Consider the following 12,032-nt stretch of genomic DNA (forward strand, 5'->3'; position numbering starts at 1 on the left):
AATAATAATACAGACACCGTTTATAAAGGATGAACTCACTGGCTTTAAATGTCCACATACTAAGTTATGTGCATTATTTATTTATTTTTTATTAATTTACTTTTAACAATGGTAACACTGAGTTGTAATTGCAGGTAAAAGCTAATTCATGAAAAACACCAGTCCAAATGCCTGCCTTTTTAATATTGTAGAAATGTTGTAGACCAGGTTTCAGGACACAAAACAATGACCAGGTACAGTACTTTATAACTGGCCAAAATGCTGTAAATATGTTATAATATTCAAAGCACAAAGCAATGATGAAAAGTATTAGATAGGAAATAGGTAGTTTACCACTATTCTATGCCGATCAGTAGTACTGGTTTCTATTGCCGGATCTAATAAGATTCAATAGCAAATGTAGTAGTAGAAGACTGACAGCACAAAAGTATGATTTTGAGCAGTAAAGTTATTTATTATGTATTTTGATTATTTATTATATTTCTAAATAGAGATGTCGCAAACATAGAATTTTCTGTTCGTAAACATGAACTTCAACTTCCGCAAAATGTTCGCGAACAGGCAAATCTGATGAACCGCTATAGATTTCAATGGGCAGGCGATTTTTAAAACTTAAAAAGACTGTTTCTGGCCACAAAAGTGATGAAAAAGTTGTTTCAAGGGGTCTAACACCTGGATAGGGCATGCCAGAGGGGGACCCATGCCAAAAGTCTCACCAAAAATTATGGAGTTGACGCAAAGTCGAGTTTTAAACCTTAATGGGCAGAAATCACATTATGCACAGCTCTGGGTGTCAGTGGGCTGTGGAGTGTCTCACACAGAGAGATGCAATAGTAATATCAGAATACAGTGAAATAATAATTTTTTGGAGTGGTTCTGTGCATGCAACTTAATGAGGCAACAGCAGTAGTGTGTACACAGCTCTATGTGTCAGTGGGCTGTGGAGTGTCACACACAAAAAAACACAGGAGAACAATGTGCTAGCCCTCAAAAGGGCTGTTTGGAGTGCTTTCACAGCAAGTAAGGAACAAGAACACAGGTCTAGCTAATACTTTCCCTACCTATCTGCAGCAAGTCTTACCCTGCTCTCACTAACAGTCAGCAGCCAGCAGAGAACTGATCCAATATGGCCACCGCAACTGCTTTTTGATAGGGGGTGGAGGGTCCAGGAAGGGGTGCTAGCTGATTGACTGCCATGTGTCCACTGACTGTGAGGTAAGGGGTCAAAGTTTAGCTCAATATGATGTATGGGGGGCGCCAAATGTTCGTGGTTCACCACAAATGCGAACAGCAGATATTCGCAGAATACTGCTCGCCAGCAAACTGTTCGGGCCATCTTTATTTATGAAGTTCCAATATATTACGCATATTACGTATTTTGACTATACTGTGTAGAAAAGCAGCACTGGTGCTCAGTGCCTTGTCTAATATATTGTAGTAGAATAGATTAATAAGTTTCATTGCACAAATCAACAGTAAAAATAGTGTATGGTTACACTGTACAGACAAGAAGCACTGCTGCTCAATGCCAAGGCTAATTAGCTGCAGTTGCAAATGCAGTAAAATAAGCTAAATGGCTTAATGCAAGAATATTGATCATGAAAACCAAAATATAACTATCTTTTGGTTTTCATGATCAACATTCTTGCATTAAGTGTTATGCAGACAAGCAGCAGAGCTAATCAATACTTTTTCTAATATGCTGGAGTTTCCAAATGTGTACAATGTGCTCCAGCACCACAACTTAGCCAAACCCCAAGTATATCCTGTCTATCTTATTAGCATGACACTGGATTGACTACTTAAACATACAAACTGCATATGCCTCATGACCTTAGAATAGCTGGCATCTAAAAAGGCCCCTGTTGGGTCATATAGCAGGTTATTTAGACATCAAAAAGTCTGTCCACAAAAATATGGCTACTGGAGTCCACATGCAGTGATGTGATTCTTCCTACAGAAAGTTATGTTTCCTGCTCATTCTCAGCCACTGACTTGCTGAATTGGAGATCTAGGATATTTTGGGAATCACAGGATAATTTATTTCCACAAAAATTGCAATTGTTTGGTTCAAGCATTCTTAAAAAAAAAAGTATATAATATTTAGGGATTATTTAACTTTTAACTTAACATGAATAACAGCACTACTTTGTTTGCCATCCTATTCAAAGAAATATATGTTCTGAAGCAATAGATTAGTAAAGACACATTAAAATTATGCTGCTGAAAATTACTATGTGAAAATGTTGTGCATGTTTATTACAGTATACGCAGTCAGTGGCGTAGTTAAGGAGCTATGGGCCCCAGTCGAGTTTTACATGCCCCTCCCCAATAACAATTAATACGACGCACCAAAACCTGCCAAGGAAAACACAGTGTCAGAGGTGCACAAAGGGGATGGGGAACAGCTTGTTAATGATTATCATTCAAAGCATTTATAGAAGTGATCATTACAAGCACAAGGCCAATAAAGAGCTAATAATGCAGCTGAGGGAGGGCCCTATGGGGGCCCCACTGGCAACCCCTATTGCTACTCCACTGTACGCAGGCACATTTTAAAGCCTTTTGTTCAATTACCAGGCAAGGTATGAGTTATTATTAACTTTTTAAGACAAAACAAATATCCATTTAGTAATTAAAATGGTCTGAAACTCAGCATTTATTCCCTGCTCTAATAGAATACTTACAGCTTTAAAGCTACTATCACAAAAAACATTTGTAGCAGAACAGCATTCAAACAGTTAAACACAGCACTTTGTCTTGCCATGAAAAGCCCCATCAGCTTAGGATCCGATCTGAAGTGGAGATAACAGTATTTTTTGTTTGCATGCATAACTTACTTGTTACATTGTGTGTAACAACTGAAAACAAGCTCTCTGTGAAGCTCTCTCTGCTTTAAGCATGCACACAGTTCATAACAGCTCACTGGAAGATTTTAATAAATAATAAAAAGCAGCTTGAATAAAATTCAATGGCAGCTTTCAGAGAGGATAAACTGTACTTTGGGAACTTGTAATTTGTAAACAGACAAAGGGGTTGATTTATTAAGAGAAATAGTGCAAGTAACCTCCTGTTACTCTTGCTATTTCATCAGGGTGGCTTAATTGCATGCTACTGGCCGCGTAGCATGTGTAATCATGCCCAGTGACAGAAGCGCACGCTATGCTGCTATATTGTAGCGTTGCAAGCACTAGTAACTTTACACCCGCTCCACTCCTCCCACCCTGAGCCCCTTCGGGTCCAATCACTGACATGCAGAATTATTCAGTTAACATGCAGAATTATTCTGCAACACAACTGAGCACTGTGAACTAGTCCTCGGTGTTAGATATAGCAGTTCTAGGTTCACAGTGGTTAGTTGCATAACACACGTGTTATCATGCGTTATATTGAGTGTGAACTGCAATAGAGACTGGACATAGACTTTAATGCAAAACCTGCACGCAGCAAGCTAGAATAACATGATCAATTACAACGCAGTACTGTGAACAGCCCCATAGGATTGTATGGGCAGTGAGATAACATGTTAAATTATTCTTCAACGCAACTAAGCACTGTGAATGGGTCCTTAAAAATGTCTTTACACTCAACTTAGGAGGCATGTGTAATTTTCTAATAAGAGATCTCAGCACTGCCATCTTGTCCAGAGCCATATTCTCTACAGGGCCGGATTTCTGCAAAGGCCACAAAGACCATGGCATTGGGCACTGAAAAAGCATAAGGGCAGCAGGACTTGGGGAAAGATAAGATGCCACATGTCAAAATAAATAATCTCTCCTGCTTCAAAGCCAAAGGCTTTGCTGCACATGGCTTGAATTCCAGAGATCCTTGCATCTTCCTTACTTCTCCTGATGATCCAGGAACATACACAAGCCACAGTTTAGTGCCAAGGTTTTAGAGAAGAATTTCTGATCCAGTAAGGTTTACATTCAAGAGAATATCAGCTCTACTTTACAACTCAAGCTGACCTGAACAGTATAGCTGTTCAGACTCTGTTAATGACTTGAGCCATTCCTTCTTATCTCTCCGCTGTAAATCTTAAAGCAGCAGGGTCAGCCATACTATGCCAGGAAAAAAACATATATAAGTAGATAACAACTTGTTTTACTTACATAACACATGTATTGTAATATTCCTGCTTTGATTTCAGTGAATTTTATATAGTAAATAAAGAATTCTGTTGAAGGCATTTCCAATTTTGATTCCCTCTGACTGAAGCTAATGCTGAAGTCTTTTCCTTCCTTACTTTTTTTCTCCTAGAATCTGCTCTAGCTAGCTTGCTTTGTAAAGATGTGAGCACAGCAAGATCAGATTTCAGCACAAGCTTCACACTAAACTTCCCTCAGCTAATCAGTGAGGAGCAGGAATTTGGGAAGGGTGATGACAAGCTTCCTTCTCATTGGCAATGTACTAAATAGAGTCAGACTAACAGATAAGATTTATTACAGCAGAAACATTTCTGATTAGATTGGAGTGCTTGCAATGCAGAGTGAGGTCCCAGGCTGCATAATGAACGCAGTGCAGGGGGTAAATGAAATTTGATTTTGTGGCTGACAATCCCTCTTTAACCACTTCCCCTTCCCCGGGACATGGAGCAGTGCTTTTCAGCGCAGGAAGATTTGGGCGCAGCGGCGCCACCATAGACTATAATAGGAATTACAAGCAATAGCTGGAAGCCGATTTATTTCATTCCCCACCATCCATGGCGGCCTGGAGGGGGAACAGTAATTAACACGTCCGGGACTTGTGCAGCAGCAGCATCAGCCATATACCGGCTGTATCCTGTGCCCAGGTCTTGCTGCACCGATTTTAAATGTATGCCCGGGAAAAGTAACTATATTCCTGCATTTCCCCATATCCTCTCGCAGGGACATAGCAACTACGTCCTTTGCCGCCATGCACTCCTGCTCACCCCCCCCCCCCCCCCCCCACGCTTACACACTCGTTATCGCCGCCGATCATTAGACGGGAGATGAATGAATGAGAAAGCAGTTCCCATTCATTAATCTCTGTCCCCATATGAATGGTTGCAGGCATCAAAGAGATGCCACAATCATTTGTTTACTTCTGACCGAACCCATGCACGCATTACTTCCTATTTAGCAAACTATAGGTACTATAGGGAAGTAATGCGCTAAGACATCTTGTGACCAAATAGTAAAATTACACCTACACATATTTAATTTTAAAAAATACCCACAAATACATTTTAAATGAACACATTACCTCCCACACTATCCCATAATTAACCTGTTTTGTATAAAAAAAAATTACAGTTAAAAAAAAATTACATAAATAGTTACCTCAAGAGGGTATATTACTGCTAATTTTGAAACTATGGGCTTCTGACGCACGCAAAACTGAAACAAATTATTCACAAATAAAATATTGGCGACATGTATTGTACTAGGGAAATATTTTAAACGTTGCAATAACCGTGACAAATGGGCAAATAAAATGTGTGGGTTTTAATTACGATAGCATGTATTCTTCTTTTTTTTTGCTAAAACACAGTTACAATAAAATATTTCTTAGCAAAAATTACCCCCAAGAAAGCCTAATTGGTTGCGAAACAAACAAGATATAGATTGTTTTGTTTAAAAAGTAGTAATAACATTATAGGCAAATGAATGGAAGGAGCACTGACAGGTGAAAATTGCTGTGTTTTTTTTAAGGAGAAAATCCCTTGGAGGGGAAGTGGTTAAACAGAAAGAGATACAGTTTTCCCCTAGAGAAATTTATGGCAGCCCCTTTTAAGCTAAAACTTAACCCCTTGCTGGCTCATTTTAAAGATAGCAGTACTGCAGTATTGTACCATATTAGCTATCAGAAAAAAACAAAAAAAACAAACAAACAAACAAAAAACAGTAAAAGAATGAGTAAAAGCATTAAGTCTGAATAATGTATAGCAATAAAAGGGTTAGACTTTTCTTGTTAGGTAATTGTTGCCTTTTGATAGCTGAGCAACAGGCCTCTGCTTACTGGAATGCAGAGAGGGAAATGAGTGCTGCTCTGCTACTTCACTACTTATGCCTGGTACACACCATGCAATATCCCATCAAATAAGCAAATCAAATTGATTATTTCTGACAGGTCCGATCTGATTTCCAATCTTTTTCTGATGGACTTTGTATATATTTGATTTGAAAATCAATTTGACTCATCTATCTGATCATTGCTTGGTGTGTGCCAGGCATTAGGGACTCACAGCTCTGACAGGAAATACAATCGTCTGTCTGTCTGTCTGTCTGTCCGTCCGTCCGTCCGTCCGTCCGTCCGTCCATCTAATGCTGGGAATACACCATACAATTTTCTGTCAGATTCTTCTGTTATGCTGGGGATTAGCCACTGGATCGACCCCAGCCGCGTCCCCGCTCGTCCGCGCGTGTGCACGGATCGATTACCGCTCGCCCCCGCCGGCGCTTCCTTATCAGCGCTCGATTCCCTGCCATTGTCCGCAGGTGGGAATCGAGCGGGCGGGGGTCAAGCGGCTTGATCGGGCCAGCTGAATATTATCAGCTGGCTGGATCAGCTGGTCGATACATGGTATAGCATAAGATTTTTCTGTTAGATGTTCTGTTAGAATGCATAATTAGATTATTTTCTGTAGAGAATGGTCATTATCTCTGGTGCATTGTCTTCTGTTTATCTCCTGCTGAGTAGAACAATGCCTAATTGCTCGGCAGATAGATGGTAAGATAGATACATTTCCAACATGTTGAACTTTATCTATCTGGCGGGTAAATCTAAAGGTCCATACACACGTCAGATTTTTTTAATTGACCCATCGTTTGGACGTCCCCTCGATCAGTAGTCCGGACGTCAAATCGGGCGTGTGTACAGTCCGTCATTCAGCTGATAAGACTGGTCTTGAGCGATCCGCCAGGCAGATCGCTCAACACCAGTCTTATCAGCTGAACAGTCTGTACACACGCCTGATTTGACGTCCGGACGACGGGTCATTTAAAAAAAATCCGACGTGTGTATGGGCCTTAACAGAAAATTGTATGGTGTATTCCCAGCATAAAACACAGTGGGCCTGGGCGCTGGAAAGTACAAATCTGGCCCTGATTCTCTATCGTAAAATACACGGGTGAGAATACTGTATTATTTATTTGGCAGAGGGAAAAGAGGATGGATTCTGTTAGTCTTTTGTGACCTGCGGTTTAGATTAAAAACCTGTCTGCTCAAGAACTTCATATGCTGATTAGAAAACATAACATTTGTATGTATTTTATACTTTAAAAATATGTTATGACACCAACTGTTGTATTTGTAGCTTTTATTTTAATAATAAAAATTGCATGCACTCATACACTCATTACAGTCTCAATAACAGATTTTTTTTACATTAGTGTGGTTACTCTCTGTTGATTTGCAGGTCATTTTGCGGTGTCATTGATAGATGATCTGACATCATGAGGGCAGCTATCATTTTCTCTCTGCTCGTCACAGTATGCTACTCCAAGCCCTTCCACCAAAGAGGTCTGTTTGATTTTATGCTAGAAGATGAGGGATCTGGTTTTGAAGACAAAGAAGCTATAGAACCTGTTGGGCCAACATGTCCTTTCCGCTGCCAGTGTCACCTCCGTGTTGTCCAATGCTCTGATATTGGTAAGATCTCTATAAATGCAAAACATAACAAAAGTAAATATGTTTATTTAGGCTTAAAGGAATACTATCGATTCACATATTTTTTTCAATTGACACAGGAATTGTTTGGGAAGTGCTGCTAAGTACTGGTGTATACATTTTAGTAGCAACTTCTTTGTTTACTGTTATCAAAATACATTCAAACTTTACTGACGCCCAAACTGACGGCTGACTGAGCCATGAGGAGAGGGGAAATTCCCCTCACACTTGATCAGTTAACTCTATGTGTAGCTCTGTGTGTGACAGAGAAGAGAGCTCCCAACAGCTGCAGCATCTGTGGTCTGTGTTTCTGACTGACCTGTCTGAAGAGAGCAGAGGAAATGTAACTAATTGTCACAGCTTTTTCATACTGTTTTTGCTTTCAGAGTTTGATATGTTTGATATTTGCTTCCTGTAGTCTGATATGCAACTCTGGCTGTGCATTGAAGCAGACACCCCTTCTGCAATTGATTTGTCACAATATAGCTAAATCCTACCATCAATAAAATCACAGCTTTTGCCTCTGATATTTAACATTAAAAGTAGGAAAATGTTTACACAGCTACTTAGACATTATTTGCACACTGTCATTTTAGAACACTTGGGTATCGATAGTATTCCTTTAACATTTTTTACAGCAATATGGAAAACTACAATTATTACAATATAAAAAAAGACAATATTTTTACAATACTCTACTATTTAGGATTTAGTTTCCCTTATTAGGTGGAAGGACCTTGACCAATATGCAATTAATTTTTTTCTTGTGAGTTCTCTCCTAGGTGATATTTTTAAAGTTGTCAATCACATGCAAGTGAAATCACCAGAAAGCAAGAAAATACTAAAAATAATGTTGATGGTACTTTTTCACCTACTTTTTGGTACCTTTTCAGTTGCAAAATGGTGGAAAGCCGGCGGCGTTGTTAGCGCCATATATCCGTAGTCCGTGCCACTAATATAGCTGTGGGGTGCGCTTAATATGCCCCACCCCCCCGGGGTGCCCAGCACTTAGTGCTGTAGATTTCTGTCGCCGCGGCTGCCGGACACTCTGAACGGCGGCCGCCATCTTGTGATTAGCAAAACAGCTTAGCCTGCAGCTAAGCTTGCTGATGTTGAGCTGTCTCTCAATGATACTGCGCTGCCCCCTGCCCATTCACTTGGAGGGGGCGTGGGTTGGAGGGGGCGTGGGCTGGAGATGTCTTTGAGTAGCTCAGCCCCCTATGTGTACAGATGCCTGCCCACAACATCTTACCCTCCATCGTATCATGGCTCTCTCTGTCCCCATGCTGCCGCATCTGCAGTGTGCCTGGGCCACCTCTCATCCCTCTGCCTTCCAGCTAAGCTCCACATCCTCCAGGGCAGCTGCCAGCTGAAGCCAGACATATGCTGCAGCTTCAGGCCTGCACAGTTTCATTCCCAAACTGTAAGTATGTATTCCCTTGCTGTGTGTGTGTGTATGTGTGTGTGTGTGTGTGCGTGTGTGTGTGTGTGTGTGTGTGTGTGTGTGTGTTTGTGTGTGTGTGAGTCTGTGTGTGCGTGTGTGAGTGTGTGTGTGAGTCTGTGTGTGTGTCTGTGTGTGTGTGTGTATGTGTGTGTGTGTGTGTGTGTGTGTGTTTGTGTGTGTGTGAGTCTGTGTGTGCGTGTGTGAGTGTGTGTGTGAGTCTGTGTGTGTGTGTGTGTGTGTGTGTGTGTGTGTGTGTGTGTGTGTGTGTGTGTGTGTGTGTGTGTGTGTGTGTGTGTGTGAGTCTGTGTGTGCGTGTGTGAGTGTGTGTGTGAGTCTGTGTGTGTGTTTGTGTGTGTGAGCCTGTGTGTTTGTGAGTGTGTCTGTGTGTAGATATGGCCTGAACGGTTCGCCGGCGAACGGTTCCCGGCGAACTTCGGTGGTTCGCATTTGTGGGGAACTTTTCGGGAAGTTCGATGGCCACCATAGTGCATCATTAGGGTCAACTTTGAACCTCTACTTCACAGTCAGCAGGCACATTGTAGCCAATCAGGCTACACTCCCTCCTGGAGCCCCCCCCCTTATAAAAGGCAGGCAGCGTCAGGCATTGGACTTACTCGTGTGCCTGCAGTAATTAGAGAAGGAAGAGCTGCTGTGCAGAGACCTATAGGGAAAGCTTAGTTAGGCTCTTGTAGGCTTCTTAGCTTGCTCCTTGCTGATTATATTGCTAAGAAAGCACCCCTCAACAGCTCTTTGGAGAGCTAATCTTGTTCTTGTGATCTATTTTTTTTTTGTGTGGGTGTCCCACTGACACTTGTGTTGCATAGACAGCCTTGGTAATTCCTACTGTGTGTGCCACTGCCAAGCCCAGCACATTCTGTGTATGTGCCAGGTGCATATTGTAATACCCATCACTGCATATACCTACCTGTTGTTCACTTCAGTGCACCCACCTACCTACGTGAGCGCACGCAGTTAGGGCTGATCGGAACAGCTGAATTCCGATTTCGTCGAAATTTCGTGTACCGCATGCGAAAACCGAGTTTCGTGTTCCGAATTTTCGTGTTCCGAGTGCATTTCTATCGAATTAAATAGTGTTAACTTCTGCGGTTAATTGTAAAGCCCCCGTACATGCTATCATTACCAAATTTGCCATGTTTATTAAGCAGATGAGTAGGAACATGGTAAAAAAAAAATTGTGAAAAGAGCTTATAGTTTTTGAGCAAATCGATTTCAAAGTTTCATAAGAAAAATGTTTTTTAAACTGTGTAAAATGACACTGCTGCAGAACAGGTTACTGCATTCCGAGTTCTGTATACATATTGTATACATTTCATGAAAACAGACAGCGTGGGGTCCCCCCTCCCAAGCCTCCTTAACCTCTTGTCCCCCATGCAGGCTGGGATAGCCAGAATGCGGAGTCCCGGCCACGTGGGGCTTCGCACCCTGAGCTATACCAGCCCGCATGGTCCATGGTATGGGGGGGCTCTGGAGGAGAGGGGCGGCCAACCTCCCCCTCTCCTCCAGAGCCCTTGTCCAATCCATGGACAAGGGGCTCTTCCCCACCTCCGGTGCCCCAGGAGGAGGTGGGGGCCGCCGACGTCCTGGGGGGTTCATGGTGCCATCAGGGGTTCCCCTTTAACAAGCGGACCCCGGAAGCCACCCCCTCCCCAGGAGAAATGAGTATAGGGGTACACGGTACCCCTTACCCATTTCAGCAGAGTTAAAAAAAAGAAATAAAAACACGACAACGAAAAAAGTCCTTTATTGTTCTAAATTAACCAGGGATACTTACCTTGCGATAATCTCATGCCAGTAACCTCAGGAGTGGTCCCACGCCAGTATCCTCTTATGACATCCCACCTCCCTCCCACACTGACGAACTCCCACCACTGAATGGTCACAGTCAGCCTCTGCATCTGTATAGCAGAGGCTGAGAACACGAAAATGTTGCCTTTAAAACAAGAAATTTCGGCAAACAGTGATGCAATCAAAATGGCCACTGGGAAATCCCCGATCGCTGGAGGCCACACTAGAGTGGCGGAACCAGTGATTTTTCACATAGATGGTGGGTCCAGGTGACCAGAGCAGGAGGTGCCCTAATCCCCTGGACCCACCCATTCATGTGAAATAACGCGTATTCTGACACTCTGAGGTGGCCTCCGGGGAACGGGGATTCCCCAGCAGCCATTTGGTTTATGACACTGTTTGCCGAAAATTCTTGTTTTAGAAAAACAATTTTCGTGTTTCTAGCTTATGCAATACAGATTGCAGAGGTTGTCTACAGCCATTCATCCCCAGGAGTTCTGCAGGATCGGCAGGTGCGCGGGACCTCCTAAGAGGATAGAGGGGGGCACAGCGCAGGAAGGTGGGAAAGTGGGCACAGAGCGGCGGGGAGAGGGGGAAGCCTCCCCTCCCTCACCTAGGGTTCCCCCTTGCGCACTCCCCCCCACCTCCAGAATTCCAGCCAGCCAGCGGAACAGCTTACCGAGAGCGATAGCTCTGTGTGCCGCTGGTCTGGTATTCTGCACTGACACTGTCCAATCACGCTCTCGCAGTACTTCCTGTGAGAGCGTAATTGGACAATGCAATGCAGGAGACCAGACCAGCAGCGGCACACAGAGCTCTTCTCTCGGTAAGTGATTCCCTTTTCACAAATGTTTTTTTACCATGTTCCTACTCATCTGCTTAACATACATGCCAAATTTGGTGATGATAGCATGTATGGGGGCTTTACAATCAACCATGGAATTTAGCACTATTGACTTCAATGTAAACGCGAATTCGGTACTCGGAATTGCCGAATTTTCGGGTTTCGAGAGCTTACTCGGAACTACCAAATTCCGATGGCAAACTCAAAATTCGGAATCCGAGAGCTCAGCCCTACACGCAGTGTCACTTTGCCTGTCTGGTACCTGTCTGTGTGTGACAGGTGCACATTGTAATACCCATCACTGCA

General features: G+C 42.8%; 1 protein-coding gene across 1 annotated transcript in view; it reads left to right on the forward strand.

The window, feature by feature from the left end:
- LOC137563836 (decorin-like) overlaps positions 1 to 12,032 on the forward strand; it is a 136,849-nt gene that overhangs the window by 27,528 nt on the left and 97,289 nt on the right. The window contains exon 2 of the mRNA XM_068276819.1: positions 7,382 to 7,614. Within this exon, the coding sequence (XP_068132920.1) occupies positions 7,419 to 7,614 (196 nt within the window). The 5' untranslated portion in view covers positions 7,382 to 7,418. The remainder of the gene's footprint in view (positions 1 to 7,381; positions 7,615 to 12,032) is intronic.

This window comes from Hyperolius riggenbachi, chromosome 3, assembly GCF_040937935.1.
Source record: "Hyperolius riggenbachi isolate aHypRig1 chromosome 3, aHypRig1.pri, whole genome shotgun sequence".
Classification (NCBI taxonomy): domain Eukaryota; kingdom Metazoa; phylum Chordata; class Amphibia; order Anura; family Hyperoliidae; genus Hyperolius; species Hyperolius riggenbachi.